This window comes from Salvelinus fontinalis, chromosome 6 (genome assembly GCF_029448725.1).
Source record: "Salvelinus fontinalis isolate EN_2023a chromosome 6, ASM2944872v1, whole genome shotgun sequence".
NCBI classification, from domain to species: domain Eukaryota; kingdom Metazoa; phylum Chordata; class Actinopteri; order Salmoniformes; family Salmonidae; genus Salvelinus; species Salvelinus fontinalis.
In genome coordinates this window covers 63,801,093-63,818,961 of record NC_074670.1, presented here as the reverse complement: position 1 = coordinate 63,818,961, position 17,869 = coordinate 63,801,093, and the positions used below count along the sequence as shown (strand labels likewise).

At 44.0% G+C, this 17,869-nt stretch overlaps 1 protein-coding gene across 1 annotated transcript; it reads left to right on the top strand.

Moving 5' to 3' along the window:
- The first annotated feature begins 1,412 nt into the window (after nucleotides 1-1,412).
- LOC129858282 (proteinase-activated receptor 4-like) lies at nucleotides 1,413-10,330 on the top strand. The gene is made up of 2 exons (XM_055927406.1): nucleotides 1,413-1,658; nucleotides 8,450-10,330. The coding sequence occupies exons 1-2, from the start codon at nucleotides 1,553-1,555 to the stop codon at nucleotides 9,520-9,522; spliced, it is 1,179 nt and encodes a 392-aa protein (XP_055783381.1). The 5' UTR covers nucleotides 1,413-1,552; the 3' UTR covers nucleotides 9,523-10,330.
- The last annotated feature ends 7,539 nt before the right edge of the window (nucleotides 10,331-17,869 follow it).

Below are 17,869 nucleotides of genomic sequence, written 5' to 3'. Positions count from 1 at the left end.
ATATACACTAGGGTCCAAAATGATTGTCACCCTTGTTAAAGATGAGCAGTAATGTCTGTAGAAAGTAAATTCTTCAAATAGTGAGTTATATTGTATGCTAAAAACAAGGGAAATTATATTAGGTTATACTAATACAGACCAACATGAAAGATATTTTGTTTAACAAGTAAACATTTTTTTTTCAAAAGGTAGGGGTCAAACTTACTGACACCACTACAGATTCTTATAAATAAAGTAAAGTAAGTTTAGTATTTGATCCCATATTCCTAGTCTGCAATGACTAAATCAAGCTTGTGACTCTACAAACTTGTTGGATGCATTTGCAGTTCATTTTGGTTGTGTTTCAGATTATTTTGTGCCCAATGTAAATATATGGTAAATGATGTATTGTGTCATTTTGGTGTCACTTTTATTGTAAATAAGAATAGAATATGTTTTGAAACACTTCTACATTATGCTACCATGATTACATATAACCATGAATGAATCACGAATAATGGTGAGTGAGAACGTTGCAGAGAGTCAAATATCATACTCCTAAGACATGCTAACCTTCCCTGTCATTGTAATGGTGAGGTTAGCATGTCTTGGGGGTATGATATTTGTTCCTTTCTAATGTTGTATTGATCAATCAGTAGTTTTTGTTTGGTACTTTTAAAGTGTTTCAGCGTCATTCTGTTACCATGGAATTGACCATGTGTCAGCTATGATCAACATCCAATCACGCAACTGTCGTATGGTTAGGTATGGTATGGTTTGCTATGGTATAGTATGGTTTGGAATGGTTCGGTATGTGTGCAGATTAAGGACTAACTGCACAAATATGTTCAGTTGGTGCCACAATCCTAAGGAGGAACAATAAACTAAGCTACGTAAACAATAATCCAGGGCGTACATAAAAGCAATAGTTGAATACTTCTCCATTCTGTCTTTGGGTGGAAAGCACATCCTCTCTGCCCAGTGCATGATTATTGACATACTGTAAGCTTATTCAACAATAGGTTGTCCTCCGAAGAATGACAGGAATGTCTTTCTTCTGGCATCAACACCTGAGGGCCTTTTTGTGGATTGTGTTTTAAATGGTGTCTGAAGATGCACTATTGAGTCCAGTATGGATTAGAAAAAGATTGCTTCAAGGGAGAGGATAGGGAGTGTGTAGGCGTTGTTTAGGACAGGATATTTCAATGAATGGCAGCGCATGGAGCTCTTGAACACAATGACAATTACCTATGAAGTATGTGTTTGTGTGTTTTTTAATGTGTTTGTGTGTGACTGCCACTGTAGAGACAGTCACTGCATTACAAGTGGACTTGGTAAGAAAAGAACCAGCTCTACACCGCCACTTCAGATTCAAATTCCAGACTGCATCTCCTTTCATCAAGTGGATTTGGATAAGAGGAGTACTCACACAACTCCAGTAGGGGGCTAAAATATATTACTGAGCAGGTGGTAATAGGAGGAGAGGCCGTGGAACACAGAGAAGAGAAAGGAAGGGAGCTCTCTGCTTGCGGAAGTACATCCTGGCCACAACTTACAGATCCTCTACTGAACCATGGCTCTCTCTGCCCCAGCCGGGACTCTTCTTTTGCTGTTCTTTCTCTCCTCTCTTCTACATGGCTGTTCCCCCTCTTCCACCACGGAGGAGTGCACCGGCATCCGTAAGTTGGTGCATCTCTTCTTCACTCCAAACTCCTTTAGGTCTTTTTTCCATCAGGCAAACCATTAACCGAGGCTTTGTCATAAAACATTCAAAATGTGTGTGAATTTTTTGTGTGTAGGTGTTCATGTTCAATCTTACTCGTCTTTGTTTTTTTGTGATGTTGAAGATACCAGCATGCAAGCTGAACACACCTCTTATCTACAGAGTAGGAATGCGTTCCCTATAGGGTCATTCGCTGAAATGGGCCTGAACTCTCTGGGAACTTTTACTATAGCCTGCCGCCTAGCTGTTATGGCTGAACAGCAAGCATGAATTCCATGGCTGATTTGAAAAAATGTGTCCACAACACTGAGCCACTACCAGGGTTGGGTAGGTTACTTTTTAAATGTATTCCGTTACAGTTGGAACTTGGTAAAAAAACACACACAATTGATTTCACCTAATATCACATTTGGTCATGAAGAGCACATGTTCAACTTGATACAAAAAAACATGTTTTCCCATCTCAAGAGGTTAAATAAAACAAATCTTATAGTAAGTGCCTATTAAGTGCCAAAAAAAGTAACAGGGTTGACTATTTAATCTTAAATCAGCCATAAATACCCTTGTGACAGGGGGGATGTAAGCTTGTTGTGTGTGTTACGCTCGTTGGTGGAATGAGTGAACCAAGGTGCAGCGTGGTAGGCATATATTTCAATTTATTAAATGAACACTGAAAAAACAACAAATACACACCCTAACATCTAGTAGAGGTAAACAGCACAGTACCAAAAACAAGATCCCACAAACTACAGGTGGAAAAAAGCTGCCTAAGTATGATCCCCAATCAGAGACAACGATAGACAGCTGCCTCTGATTGGGAACCATACCCGGCCATCAAAGAAATAGATTGCCCACCCTAGTCACACCCTGACCTAACCAAATAGAGAATTAAAAGGATCTCTAAGGTCAGGGCGTGACAGTGTACAACAGAGTGGCAATTGAATCCAAGCTTCACCATTTTTTGAATACATGTTCAAACAAGTCTAGCCTGACTATCTAGTGGGTAACAGAGTTGACGTGTTAAAACTCGACCCACTCACTTTTCCACCACTAAACACCAGAAAATGGCAAAAATGAGTAGAACCAACTTACCTGCTTTTACACCATGATTTGACTTTTAGATGTTACATTTTTCTTCTGAAATAAATATTTTAAAAGGAATAGATCCACCATATTAAAACAACAGTTTAGTTCACGTGAAAGGGTTGACCTTAAAATGAGGGACAGACGTAAATGAATCACTAATCACATGAAATAAATAATCATCTTCAGAAATGACTGTCAAAGCTGCAAAATAACTAGGGCTTTACAATGATGGTGAAACCTGGATACATTTTGGGGTTAAGTGGGTTAAAATCTTTCTAGAAGTCACAAAGGGTGCATGGAGGGACATGTCAAAATGATGAATTTTCTCACATTATTAAGTCTTTGACACTAAACATCTGATTGATTGATTTCTCTGTGTTAAAATCCAATCTTGTTGCACAATTTCTACTTAAAATATCAAAAGGGACACAAAAGGCACTCATTTCGTGGAATGACACAGTTACTAGTTACCTGTCCAAAATGTTTATCAGTAACGGAACTTTGAAATTACACAAACTCAGTAACGTAATCTGATAACTTTCAGTTACTTTTGGATTACTTTTCCCTTAAGAGGCATTAGAAGAAGACAAAGAGGATCCATCAAACGCATATGGTGTGTCATCATAGTGGTCTGTGACTCGCTCAGGTGGAACAAACGTAAACTTTTTTCAATGCTGAATTGAATGTCATTGAAAAAACGGCAAGGTGTCATAATGTATTTTTTTTCTCGCAAACATAATTTCTGAATTTAAAAGTAATCCAAGAAGTTACGTTTTTCGAAAGTATCTGTAATCTGATTCTAATACTTTATCTGGTAATGTAACTAATTACAGTTAAGTATTTTGGGGGTAATCAGATTACATGTAACTCCTCAACCCTGGCCACTACATGCTCAACTGTAGACCTGTAACAGTTCTAAATCTGGATACCAAAATATACATTTGCATTTTACCACAGTTAGTGCTGTTGTTATTAGGTTAATGCACATTAACTCTCAACTTTCCAGCTCACATAGATTAATATTTATTAAACATCCAGGTCTCAAAGGGGACATGAGGTCATTATGTGCTTTCAGCTGCAGCGTAAATGTCAATTACATAGTTAAGGGGTTATTTGTTCAGCGTCAAGAGGATCTGCCTGAGGATGTGATGAGTCAAGCTGACCTTTGGACACACCACAGACCACTTTAATGTTTTTGCTAGATCCCTCCCATGACCCTAGCGTCTTTTGAAGCTGATGACACATTTTTTCTTAATAGCTGTAAAGGTCGTCTTGTGGTGAATGAGCGGACCAAGGCGCAGCGGGTGATGAAGACATAATGAATATTTATTAACAGATAGAGCGAAACACAAAAACTCTTAAACAAACTACAAAACAAATAAACGACGTAGACTGACCTAAAACATGAGAACTTACAAATACACGAAGAACGCACAAACAGGTACAGACTACAAACAAACGCTACAGTCCCGTGTGGTACGAACATACATACAGACACGGAAGACAATCACCCAACAAACAAACAGTGTGAAACAGCCTACCTATATATGATTCTCAATCAGAGGAAATGAAAAACACCTGTCCCTGATTGAGAACCATATAAGGCTAACAGACAATGAACCTAAACATAGAAACACATAACATAGAATGCCCACCCCAACTCACGCCCTGACCAACTAAAAACATACAAAAACAAGAGAAAATAGGTCAGGAACGTGACATAACCCCCCCCTCAAGGTGCGAACTCTGGGCGCACCACCAAAAGTCTAGGGGAGGGTCTGGGTGGGCATCTGTCCACGGTGGCGGCCAGGCTCTGGGAGTGGTCCCCATCCCACCATAGTCAATCCCCGCTTTTGTAGTCTCCTCCCAATGACCACCCTCCAAATGAACCCCACTGGATTAAGGGGCAGCACCGAACTAAGGGGAAGCTCCGGACTGAGGGACGGCAGCTCCGGACTGAGGGACGGCAGCTCATGGCTGGCTGACGGCTCTGGCTGCTCATGGCTGGCTGACGGCTCTGGCTGCTCATGGCTGGCGGACGGCTCTGGCTGCTCATGGCTGGCGGACGGCTCTGGCTGCTCATGGCTGGCGGACGGCCCTGGCTGCTCATGGCTGGCGGACGGCCCTGGCTGCTCATGGCTGGCGGACGGCTCTGGCTGCTCATGGCTGGCGGACGGCTCTGGCTGCTCATGGCTGGCGGACGGCTCTGGCTGCTCATGGCTGGCGGACGGCTCTGGCTGCTCATGGCTGGCGGACGGCTCTGGCTGCTCATGGCTGGCGGACGGCTCTGGCTGCTCATGGCTGGCGGACGGCTCTGGCTGCTCATGGCAGGCGGACGGCTCTGGCTGCTCATGGCTGGCGGACGGCTCTGAAGGCTCGGGACAGACGGGCGGCTTTGACGGCTCGGGACAGACGGGCGGCTCTGACGGCTCGGGACAGACGGGCGGCTCTGACGGCTCGGGACAGACGGGCGGCTCTGACGGTGCTTGGCAAACGGGCAGCAATGACCGGCTGAGGCGCACTGTAGGCCTGGTGCATGGTGCCGGAACTGGAGGTACCGGGCTAAGGACACGCACCTTCAGGCTAGTGCGGGGAGCAGCAACAGGACGCACAGGACTCTGGAGACGCACATGAGGCTTGGTGCGTGGTGTAGGCACTGGTGGTAATGGGCTGGAGACACGCACCACAGGGCTAGTGCGTGGAGGAGGAACAGGGCTCTGGAGACGCACAGGAAGCCTGATGCGTGGTGTAGGCCCTGGTGGTACTGGGCTAGGGCGGGGAGGTGGCTCCGGAAATACCGGACCGTGCAGGCGTACTGGCTCCCTTGAGCACTGAGCCTGCCCAACCTTACCTGGTTGTATGCTCCCCATCGCCCGACCAGTGCGGGGAGGTGGAATAACCCGCACCGGGCTATGTAGGCGAACCGGGAACACCATGCGTAAGGCTGGTGCCATGTAAGCCGGCCCGAGGAGACGCACTGGAGACCAGACGCGTTGAGCCGGCTTCATGGCACCTGGCTCAATACTCAATCTAGCCCGGCCGATACGAGGAGCTGGTATGTACCGCACCGGGCTATGCACACGTACAGGAGACACCATGCGCTCTTCTGCGTAACACGGTGTCTGCCCGTAATCTCGCTCTCCACGGTAAGTACAGGGAGTAGGCGCAGGTCTCTTACCTGACTTCGCCACACTCCCTTTCCCCCTCCCCAATACATTTTTGGGCTTGATTAACAGGCTTCCAGCCTCGCCTCCGTGCTGCCTCCTCATACCACCGCCTCTCGGCTTTAGCTGCCTCCAGTTCTTCACGAGGGCGGCGATATTCTCCAGGCTGAGCCCATGGACCTTTCCCGTCCAGTATTTCCTCTCATGTCCAGAAATCCTGCGATCGCTGCTGTTGCTTCTCACGCTGCTTGATCCTTGTTGGTTGGGTGATTCTGTAAAGGTCGGTAGTCTTGTAGTGAATGAGCGGACCAAGGCGCAGCGGGTGATGAAGACATAATGAATATTTATTAACAGAACGACTAAACACGAAAACTCTTAAACAAACTACAAAACAAATAAACAACGTAGACTGACCTAAAACATAAGAACTTACAAATACACGAAGAACGCACGAACAGGTACAGACTACAAACAAACGCTACAGTCCCGTGTGGTACGAACATACATACAGACACGGAAGACAATCACCCAACAAACAAACAGTGTGAAACAGCCTACCTATATATGATTCTCAATCAGAGGAAATGAAAAACACCTGTCCCTGATTTAAGAACCATATAAGGCTAACAGACAATGAACCTAAACATAGAAACACATAACATAGAATGCCCACCCCAACTCACGCCCTGACCAACTAAACACATACAAAAACAAGAGAAAACAGGTCAGGAACGTGACAATAGCTAGGTTTCCATCCAATTGGCGACAGATTTCATGTGAATATAAAGAAAATATGCGCATTTTCCCACCAGTGGTGTGTTTCCGGCAAACTAGTGTTGAGCAATTATTGCTTTTTGAGGTTGGTTCGGTTTTGATTAGATTATAAAAAAAAGAATCAAGGTTTTTGATTGCGGTTTTGATTATTTGAGTTGCTGTAACAACACAGAATAAAACAATAAATAAAAGTCCCATGATGGTAGTGACTGACATTACTGCTTATCACTTATTAAGCATAATTTATTCACATTGCTTTACTTTAATAAAATATTTCAGTTGTTGTGTATATTACATTTGTTTTATTTGATTAATTTAGTATTTCATTCCAAGTCATCAACTCATAGAGCTGCTGCTGTCTGTCGAAATCACCATTTTGTAGTTCTTCAAAGTAAATAAGGCACTGCTGCTCTCTATATCCCCTCACAACATTCTTCTGCCTGTTCCATAACAGGCATAAAATCAACAGAGACTGGACAAATAGATGCGCAGTAGATTATGGCCATTGTAGTTTTACCAAGTTTTATGCGCTAAACTATGTAGTGTATTGGCCCTGTTGGAAACTACAACTCCCTGCTACATCGCACAGTTCAGGCTGGATCGGATTTATATCTAGAGAAACTGCAATGTGCGCCTTGAGCTCACAGAAAAAAACTGAACCAAATGGAATTCAAATACTCACCTGACATTGGTCAATGAGTATTTAAAAACCAAAAAGAACCGTCGTTTTGGTTAATCGCTCACCACTACACCAAACGGACTTGTTGCAGATCAAAATCACTGTGTGACAACATACTGCACACAAAATTTACATTTTTTGCTTAAGTTTACATGTACAGAATAAAAATCTGAAGTTCAATGTGTTTCCATCACATTTTCAACTCTACCTATAGATTTATCACAACAACTTAAATAGTAAATGTACCTTCTCTAGTCTTGGCATGTGTGCTCTAGCCAACAGCTTGCAGATGCAGTGCAGGTAGTCTAGCCTACATGATGAGAATATTTGTATGCTATTTTGTAACACTTTTTTAATACATTTTTACCCTATTTTGTGACACTTTCTTAATACATTTTTTAGGCAAACTACTTCGATTCATTTTTCAAACTGGTACTGGGCTACCTTCAGACAAGTCGTGTTCCTGACAGTCATCTTTCCATAGAGGGGTCTGTAGTTTGTAGGCTAAACCTTCAGGATGCTACAGATGTTTTCCTGAGAAGACCTTTCCATCACAGCTGTCATGATTTTTTTAATATGATATGATTTTACTTGCATAAAAACTATGGATGGAAACGTGGTTAATGTGTTGAATCCTAGCTTGAGATCCTCTTGACTGACTCAAATTTTCACCCAAATCTCCCTTTGACATCACGGCATGATTTAAATACGTGAACGTCTTGCAAGCTTAACAAAGTGGGCTGAATCCTAATTTGAGATATGCCCAGCTCAATCTTTTCTGTAAATCACATATTCATGTCAATAGGAAATTTGAGTCTGAATGCTTGACTTGGATGCAAAGTTTCTCCTGGATAAAACATCAGTACAGTATGTGTACGAACTGTTAATATCAAATGAAATATATTGACAAACTTGTAATGTAAGCCCACACTAAATCCTTGAATCAACATACATGAAATACAGTATGCTGAGAATCCTTGTATAATGCTTGTAGCATGTATAATGTCTAATGAATCACCAAATCTTCTGTGCCTTCTTGGACAGGGCTGCGCTCCTTTACGCTGATGTCCAAGTGTAACTTCACCACCCTGAATGACAAGCAGATCAAGGAGGTGCAGGCTTCCACCACTGTGCTCTACGTACCCATCCTCTACATAATTGCATTCACTCTGGGCCTCCCAGCTAACCTCCTGGCCCTGTGGGTCCTTCTGTTCCGTACCAAGAAGCTGCCCTCCACCATCCTCCTCATCAACCTCACCGCCACCGACCTCATGATACTGATGGTGCTCCCTTTCCGCATCGTCTACCACTTACAGGGCAACGACTGGGCCTTTGGTGAGCCATTCTGCCGCGTGGTCACGGCGCTCTTCTACGGCAACATGTATGGCTCGGTGCTGTGTCTGGCATTCATCGCTGTGGACCGCTACGTGGCTTTGGTGCACCCGTTCGGTGCCAAGACCCTCCGCAGCCGCCGCACCTCTTTCTACATGAGCCTATGCGTGTGGGTGGCGGTGTTGGCTGCCATGCTGCCTCTCCTCATCTCACGCCAGTCCTACACACTGGATGAGCCGCGCATCACCACCTGCCACGACGCGCTGCCTGAGAAGGTGCACGAGAACTACTTCCTTCCCTACTTCCTCACACTCTTTTTTCTCGGCTTCCTGCTCCCCCTTCTGGTCGTCCTCTACTGCTACGTCTCTGTGATACGCACCCTGGTGGCAGGAGGCCAGCGCTACGCCCACGCAATGCACGTCACCATGTTGGTCCTGGTGGTGTTCGTGGGCTGCCTGCTGCCCAGCAACGTCCTCCTCCTCCTGCACTACTCAGACTCCTATCTGGTGGACAATGGGGAGGATCTGTATGTGCCCTACATGGTTAGCCTAGCCGTTAGCACGTTGAATAGCTGCATCGACCCCTTCATCTTCTACTACATCTCTGACGACTTCAGGGACAAGGTCATGATGGTGCTGTGTTGCCGCGGCAACAACGGGAGAGACTCGACCACGGAGAATCAGGTGCCCTATTCGTCCTCCTTACAGGGGACGCAAAGGTCAAAGGTCACGCTGCTATCCATGTCTAGTCAGAGGCCGGGGACGTCAGAGGGGGAGGCAGCATGAGGCCAATAGGCAATAGAGGCCTAGACGTATAGACACCTAGATCAGACTCAGGCTCACTCCATTGTTGTGGCACGCAATGTTTTCTTATGGTATATGTGAGACATCTCATGTATACATCCAGTGACTCGGTATACACAGCTATGCCAGATGTGAGGACTTGTCATAGACAACTCCAAATGGATTCCTTTGCCATTTCCGTGCCATTCCCATAATCAAGCAGTCAATGGAGGGAGGTGAGGAGTTAAGTCTTTAGGAATCATCATCACGCAGGGATACAGTTTTGTCATGACAGAAGTAAAGGGCACTGGAGATAGGGGTGAGGGCTAGTGGGTCTGGGCAGGTGTGATATAGTTATATATTGTATTTGTATGTTTTGTATTGTTTAGGCGAAGATCCTACTATAGATTCTTTACTGACAAGAATATCTCAGAGTACAGAATCAGCAGTACAGTATTACAGCTATGTGGTAATTGTCTGCGGAATATAAACTGCATAGATTGTAGCTGTGAGGTCACCAACAGCACATCACGTAAGTGATGCCACCATTTGTTTCTATTTAGACTTTTTGGCCAAATTCAGGCTTGTCCATGTGAAAATGGGCAGGCGTCTGGAATGCATTCTGTTTAGACCAGGTGTGACTGACTGCTTATGTGTTGAACCAATTCAAGTTTTGGACATTTCCTTCATGAATTATAGATCCTAGAGTATGTTTTCAAGGTAAAGTATTTAGTTACTAAAACATCATGATGTGGCTTTGTCAGAATGTGTACCGGTAATTTAGTAATTAAAAATTAAAACCCCCAGTAAATGTTTCTGATTGAATATTTTAACTTGTATTGTTTCCACTGGTATTTGTTTACCAACATTTGCAATGAAAGTATGGGGTATTATGCTTACAAGATATCCACGGGTTAATTTCCTTTCTGTAAAGTTATATTGACTTTTTTTTAATATGATGGGACTTATATTTGTGCTTCAGCATTTTATAGGATGTATCATCCCCAAACATACACTGCTCAAAAAAATAAAGGGAACACTTAAACAACACAATGTAACTCCAAGTCAATCACACTTCTGTGAAATCAAACTGTCCACTTAGGAAGCAACACTGATTGACAATAAATTTCACATGCTGTTGTGCAAATGGAATAGACAAAAGGTGGAAATTATAGGCAATTAGCAAGACACCCCCAATAAAGGAGTGATTCTGCAGGTGGTGACCACAGACCACTTCTCAGTTCCTATGCTTCCTGGCTGATGTTTTGGTCACTTTTGAATGCTGGCGGTGCTCTCACTCTAGTGATAGCATGAGACGGAGTCTACAACCCACACAAGTGGCTCAGGTAGTGCAGCTCATCCAGGATGGCACATCAATGCGAGCTGTGGCAAGAAGGTTTGCTGTGTCTGTCAGCGTAGTGTCCAGAGCATGGAGGCGCTACCAGGAGACAGGCCAGTACATCAGGAGACGTGGAGGTGGCCGTAGGAGGGCAACAACCCAGCAGCAGGACCGCTACCTCCGCCTTTGTGCAAGGGGGAGCACTGCCAGAGCCCTGCAAAATGCCCTCCAGCAGGCCACAAATGTGCATGTGTCTGCTCAAACGGTCAGAAACAAACTCCATGAGGGTGGTATGAGGGCCCGACGTCCACAGGTGGGGGTTGTGCTCACAGCCCAACACCGTGCAGGACGTTTGGCATTTGCCAGAGAACACCAAGATTGGCAAATTTGCCACTGGCGCCCTGTGCTCTTCACAGATGAAAGCAGGTTCACACTGAGCACATGAGCACATGTGACAGAGTCTGGAGACGCCGTGGAGAACGTTCTGCTGCCTGCAACATCCTCCAGCATGACCGGTTTGGCGGTGCGTCAGTCATGGTGTGGGGTGGCATTTCTTTGTGGGGCCGCACAGCCCTCCATGTGCTCGCCAGAGGTAGCCTGACTGCCATTAGGTACCGAGATGAGATCCTCAGAGCCCTTGAGAGACCATATGCAGACACATGCACATTTGTGGCCTGCTGGAGGTCATTTTGCAGGGCTCTGGCAGTGCTCCCCCTTGCACAAAGGCGGAGGTAGCGGTCCTGCTGCTGGGTTGTTGCCCTCCTACGGCCTCCTCCACGTCTCCTGATGTACTGGCCTGTCTCCTGGTAGCGCCTCCATGCTCTGGACACTACCCTGACAGACACAGCAAACCTTCTTGCCACAGCTCGCATTGATGTGCCATCCTGGATGAGCTGCACTACCTGAGCCACTTGTGTGGGTTGTAGACTCCGTCTCATGCTACCACTAGAGTGAGAGCACCGCCAGCATTCAAAAGTGACCAAAACATCAGCCAGGAAGCATAGGAACTGAGAAGTGGTCTGTGGTCACCACCTGCAGAATCACTCCTTTATTGGGGGTGTCTTGCTAATTGCCTGTAATTTCCACCTTTTGTCTATTCCATTTGCACAACAGCATGTGAAACTTATTGTCAATCAGTGTTGCTTCCTAAGTGGACAGTTTGATTTCACAGAAGTGTGATTGACTTGGAGTTACATTGTGTTGTTTAAGTGTTCCCTTTATTTTTTTGAGCAGTGTATATTTCACACTCTCTCAAACTTCCCTGTCATCACTTGAGTGGAAACCAAATGGGTCCTGTGTTAATCTGCTGACAATGCTTTTGTTCACAATCAAACACAGAGGGATGCTTCCTTGTCGACTCTGAAGCCAAGGCACACACAGTGCACAGGAAAACACAGAGCAGAGAACAACATGGCCAAGCGTTTGCTGTGGAACATTCAGACAGCAGCCATACATCAAAACCAGCTCACACCACCAACATGTTAATACTTCTGTTCATCGGTACTCTGAAACTCCATGGAAATATCAAACCACAACATAGAGAACACTACAAAGCTATCAAGAACAGTACGAAATACAACAGTATACCAAAATATCAGTTTGTAAACTGTAAACAGTTTGTAAAAAAGAAACGTCCTCTCACTGTCAACTGTGTTCATTTTCAGCAAACTTAACATGTGTAAATATTTGTATGAACATAACAAGATTCAACAACTGAGACATAAACTGAACAAGTTCCACAGACATGTGACTAACAGAAATGGAATAATGTGTCCCTGAACAAAGGGGGGGTCAAAATCAAAAGTAACAGTCAGTATCTGGTGTGGCCACCAGCTGCAGGGGAATGGCCCTAGACCTCACTCTCCGATCCAACAGGTCCCAGACGTGCTCAATGGGATTGAGATCCGGGCTCTTCGCTGGCCATGACAGAACACTGACATTCCTGTCTTCAGGAAATCACGCACAGAACAAGCAGTATGGCTGGTGGCATTGTTATGCTGGAGGGTCATGTCAGGATGAGCCTGCAGGAAAGGTACCACATGAGGGAGGAGGACGTCTTCCCTGTAACGGACAGCGTTGAGATTGCCTGCAATGGCAACAAGCTCAGTCCGATGATACTGTGACACACCGCCCCAGACCATGACGAACCCTCCACCTCCACCTCTGCATTAAGTACTGCAGTGCATCTCCTCCTCATGGACTGCACCAGATTTGCCAGTTCTTGCTGTGAGATGTTACCCCACTCTTCCTCCAAGGCACCTACAAGTTCCTGGACATTTCTTGGGGGAATGGCTTTCCCTTAAGAAATAGGTTTTCTTGATTGAACAAAGTTCTATATTGAGGGCATTTTGTCAACACAAACACTCCAACATAATCAATGAAAATCTCCAAAGGAAAAAACATACATCTTCTTCTCCAGATCAAACAGGAACACAATACGATTGTCTTTAAACTTCAACAAAAGTCACGACATGCAAAGAAAAACTATTGTTTAAAAATACTTTTGCACATTTGGCTTGGGCTCCCAAGTGGCGCGGCAGTCTAAGGCACTGCATCTCAATGCTCAAGGTGTCATTACAGACCCTGGTTCAATTCCAGGCTGTATCACAACCAGCTGTGATTGGGAGTCCCATAGGGCAGCGCACAATTGGCCCAGCGGGGTAGGCAGTCATTGTAAATAAGAATTTGTTCTTAACTGACTTGCCTAGTTAAATAAAGGTTAAATAAATTAATTTAAAAAATCTGAAATACTGTAGGTTCGTGTTTGAGAATAAGTGGGTTAGACATATGCTGCCTTTGCAACGTACCAAATTCTTCTCTTCCTGTATGTGGTTAGTGAGGCTAGTCTTTGTTTGAGCGTTACCAAAATAGAAGCGGAGAAGGTTAACTTCGATTAGGAAAGGGGCGGCAGGGTAGCCTAGTGGTTAGAGCGTTGGACTAGTAACCGAAAGGTTGCAAGTTTAAATCCCCGAGCTGACAAGGTACAAATCTGTCGTTCTGCCCCTGAACAAGGCAGTTAACCCACTGTTCCTAGGCAGTTATTGAAAATAAGAATTTGTTCTTAACTGACTTGCCTAGTTAAATAAAAAGGTTCCAATTTGTAAGTCGCTCTGGATAAGAGCGTCTGCTAAATGACTTAAATGTAAATGAAAAAAATGCTACTATTTATACATTTTACTCAATAATGAAATTAGCATGGATTTTAGTGTGTTTACATGCGTGTACATTATGTTATTATGGGGTATTGTGTGTAGATTGATGAGGATTTTAAAAAATGTAATCCATTTTAGAATCCAAGGCTGCACAACATTTTGAAAAAGTCAAGGGGTCTGAATACTTTCCGAATGCACTGTACCTACCTATATGTTTGTGAGTGTACCTCTATGTTTGCATGTGTATGAATGCGTGTGTACTGTATGTGTGTAACTGTGTGCGTACATGCCTGTGAGCTATTAGGATGCAAACAGTCACACACATAACTACTCCACCAATCAAAGGACTCTTTGCATGTTAACAGGGTTAGCCTTAGCAAACCCACAGCAGACACTACCAGCCTCATAGTGGGCTGACAAAATAGAGGCTAAATGACCTGTGAGGCTAATGGCTTCTTCCTCTAATGGTCTGGAATGCCTTAGCCTTAGCATCGGCATTAAAACCCAGATAATTAGGTTTAGGATTTCACAGCATCCCCAGAGTAATTCTCAAACATCATTTATATTGATTCTCCAAAGAGGCTCTCAAAGGGAATTTATTTTCTTTCGAACAATATTTTAAACGTTGGGAAAATAGGGTTTGAATACCGTCAGGAAGGTCTGAGACCACAGTAACCTGAATGATGTTCAGATGTGATGAAATATGCTAAGGTGGTAGATAGTCTAGCGGTTAAAAGCATTGGGCCACTAACTGAAAAGTTGCTGGTTTGAATCCCTGAGACAACTTGGTGAAAAATCTGTCAATGTTCCCTTGAGCAAGGCACTTAACCCAAATTGCTCCTGTAAGTCGCTCTGGAGAAGAGTATCTGCTAAATTACTAAAATATATATATATATGTATTTTTGAAATGTAGGCATCAGATATACCCAAGAAAGCATTGGCATGTCGTTTGAGGTTGGCAGTGAGACTCAAAATACAATTCAAGAGACATGAACAAAAGGAAAGTGGTAAGACAAATATAACGTCTAAATGGAAGTGGGATCTTCATCTCAACTTCTTTGTCACCATATCATTAACACTGGCCTTCGTCCAAATATTTGTGCTATATAATATATATAATATAATGTGGATACAATACTGGTGATGACTTGATGAATGGTAACAAGGTATCCGGCCTGCCGGACCTAGATATCTGGCCGGCCGGCTGTACGGACCAAGCAATCTGGCCAAAGCTAAATCCAGCCGTTCGGCCAGATACCTACATCCGGCTGGCCCTCCGTCCAGATAGCTAAGTCCAGCTGGCCGTCCAGACAGTTAGGTCCGGTCGGCCGGCCAGACAGCTAGGTCTAGCCTGCTGGACAGAAAGCTAGGTTTGGCCAACCGGCCATATAGCTAGGTCCGGCCTGCCAGCCAGAGCTTGAGAGCACAGATATCTGGCCGGCCGCTAGGTTCGGACAGACAACTAGATATACCCGTCAGGCCACACAGCTAGATCCGGCCATTCGGCCACACAGCTAGGTCTGGCCAGCCAGCCAGCTAAACAGCTTAGTTGGTTTGATTGCAGTTCAAATACTGTTTGTAGCTAAGTGGTTAATTAATTTATATAAATCCACTGAAAACCTGCACTAACACATGGTTATATTAACACTATTGCACTTTTCATGTAGCCTACCTTTGTCAAGCTAATAGCCACCGATCAAGCAACATTATGGACTAAACGTTCAAATCCTGTTGCTGCAGGATTATTTTGCTATGGCGTTACTGGTCAAATTAAGATTCAACGCTTGTATGAAGCACAAAAACATGCCAGTAACAAAAGTGGTGTAGCCTGACATCTAGTGGAGAAGTTGAGATTGAGCACATTGAGATCATATTCAGCGGCCTATGCCCACATCTGCTCTCACTCCTATTGACATTGAAGTGCCTCCAAAGAGCTAATGTTCAACTTAAGATCAGATACCCTTTCTACTTTTCTATGTTATTATTGGGATTAATATGTTATTGGTATTGATGCATTCACTGCAAAAGAAAGATAAACTGTAACCTATGTAACCTATGTAAAGCGACAAGAAAAAACTCCAGCATGTGACATGTAGTCTCACTGTGACTATCTGCTAATGCATTGTGACGTACCTGTCATTTTGACCTATTATAGCTTTTGCAGGTGAGTACGCATGTTTGATTGCACAATGGATCTCATTCTCAACACAATGATTGACGGTGAGAGAATACTAGGAGTATATATTCTGAGGTTACAGGCACAGACGATTTGTCTAAAGTTAAGCACATACATGTAACACAATAAAAGCCTGACAAAGTAAAACATTTGAACTACAGTGCATTTGGAAAGTGTTCAGATGCCTTGACTTTTCCGACATTTAGTTATGTTACAGCCTTATTCTAAAATGAATTAAATAGCTTTATTTACTCATCAATCTACACACAATACTCCATAATGACAAAGCAATAACAGGTTTTTAGACATTTTTACAAATGTATTAAAAATTAAAAATGGAAATATCACATTTACATAAGTATTCAGACCCTTTGCTATGAGACTCGAAATTGAGCTCATGTGCATCCTGTTTCTATTGACAACCCTTGAGATGGTTCTACAACTTGGAGTCCACCTGTGGTAAATTCAATTGATTGGACATGATATGGAAAGGCACACACCTGTCTATATAAGGTCCCACAGTTGTCAGTGCATGTCAGAGCAAAAACCAAGCCATGAGGTCGAATTAATTGTCCGTAGAGCTCCGAGACAGGATTGTGTCGAGGCACAGATCTGGGGAAGGGTATCGAAAAGTGTCTGCAGCATTGAAGGTCCCCAAGAACACAATGGCCTCCATCATTCTTAAATGGAAGAAGTTTGGAACCACCAAGACTCTTCCTAGAGCTGGCCGCCCAGCCAAACTGAGCAATCGGGGGAGAAGGAACTTGGTCAGGGAGGTGACCAAGAACCTGATGGTCCCTCTGACATACAGTTGAAGTCGGAAGTTTACATACACCTTAGCCAAATACATTTAAACTCAGTTTTTCACAATTCCTGACATTTAATCCTAGCAAAAATTCCCTGTCTTAGGTCAGTTAGGATCACCACTTTATTTTGAGAATGTGAAATGTCAGAATAAGAGTAGAGAGAATGATTTATTTCAGCTTTTATTTCTTTCATCACATTCCCAGTGGGTCAGAAGTTTACATTCACACAATTAGTATTTGGTAGCATTGCATTTGGTCAAACGTTTCAGGTAGCATTTGGTCAAACGTTTCAGGTAGCCTTCCACAAGCTTTCCACAATTAGTTGGGTGAATTTTTGCCCATTCCTCCTGACAGAGCTGGTGTAACTGAGTCAGGTTTGTAGACCTCCTTTCTCGCAAAAAGCTTTTTCAGTTCTTCCCACAAATGTTCTATAGGATTGAGGTCAGGGCTTTGTGATGGCCACATACATTGACTTTGTTGTCCTTATCAGACCACAGGACATTTCTCCAAAAGGTACGATCTTTGTCCCCATGTGCAGTTGCAAACCGTAGTCTGGCTTTTTTTGGGGGCTGTTTTGGAGCAGTGGCTTCTTCCTTGCTGGGCGGCTTTTCAGGTTATGTCAATATAGGACTCGTTTTACTGTGGATATTGATAGTTTTGTATCGGTTTCCTCCAGCATCTTCACAAGGTCCTTTGATGTTGTTCTAGGATTGATTTGCACTTTTCGCACCAAAGTACATTAATCTCTAGGAGACACAACGCGTCTCCTACCTGAGGTCATAGCGACTGCGTAGTCCCATGGTGTTTATACTTACATACTATTGTTTGTACAGATGAACGTGGTACCTTCAGGCATTTGGAAATTGCTCCCAAGGAT

Bases quoted from the DNA above. Each gene is read 5' to 3' on its own strand.
- LOC129858282 (XM_055927406.1), top strand. From the start codon at position 1,553: ATGGCTCTCTCTGCCCCAGCCGGGACTCTTCTTTTGCTGTTCTTTCTC. The intron at 1,659-8,449 runs GTAAGTTGGTGC...CTTCTTGGACAG, and splicing joins GGAGGAGTGCACCGGCATCC to GGCTGCGCTCCTTTACGCTG.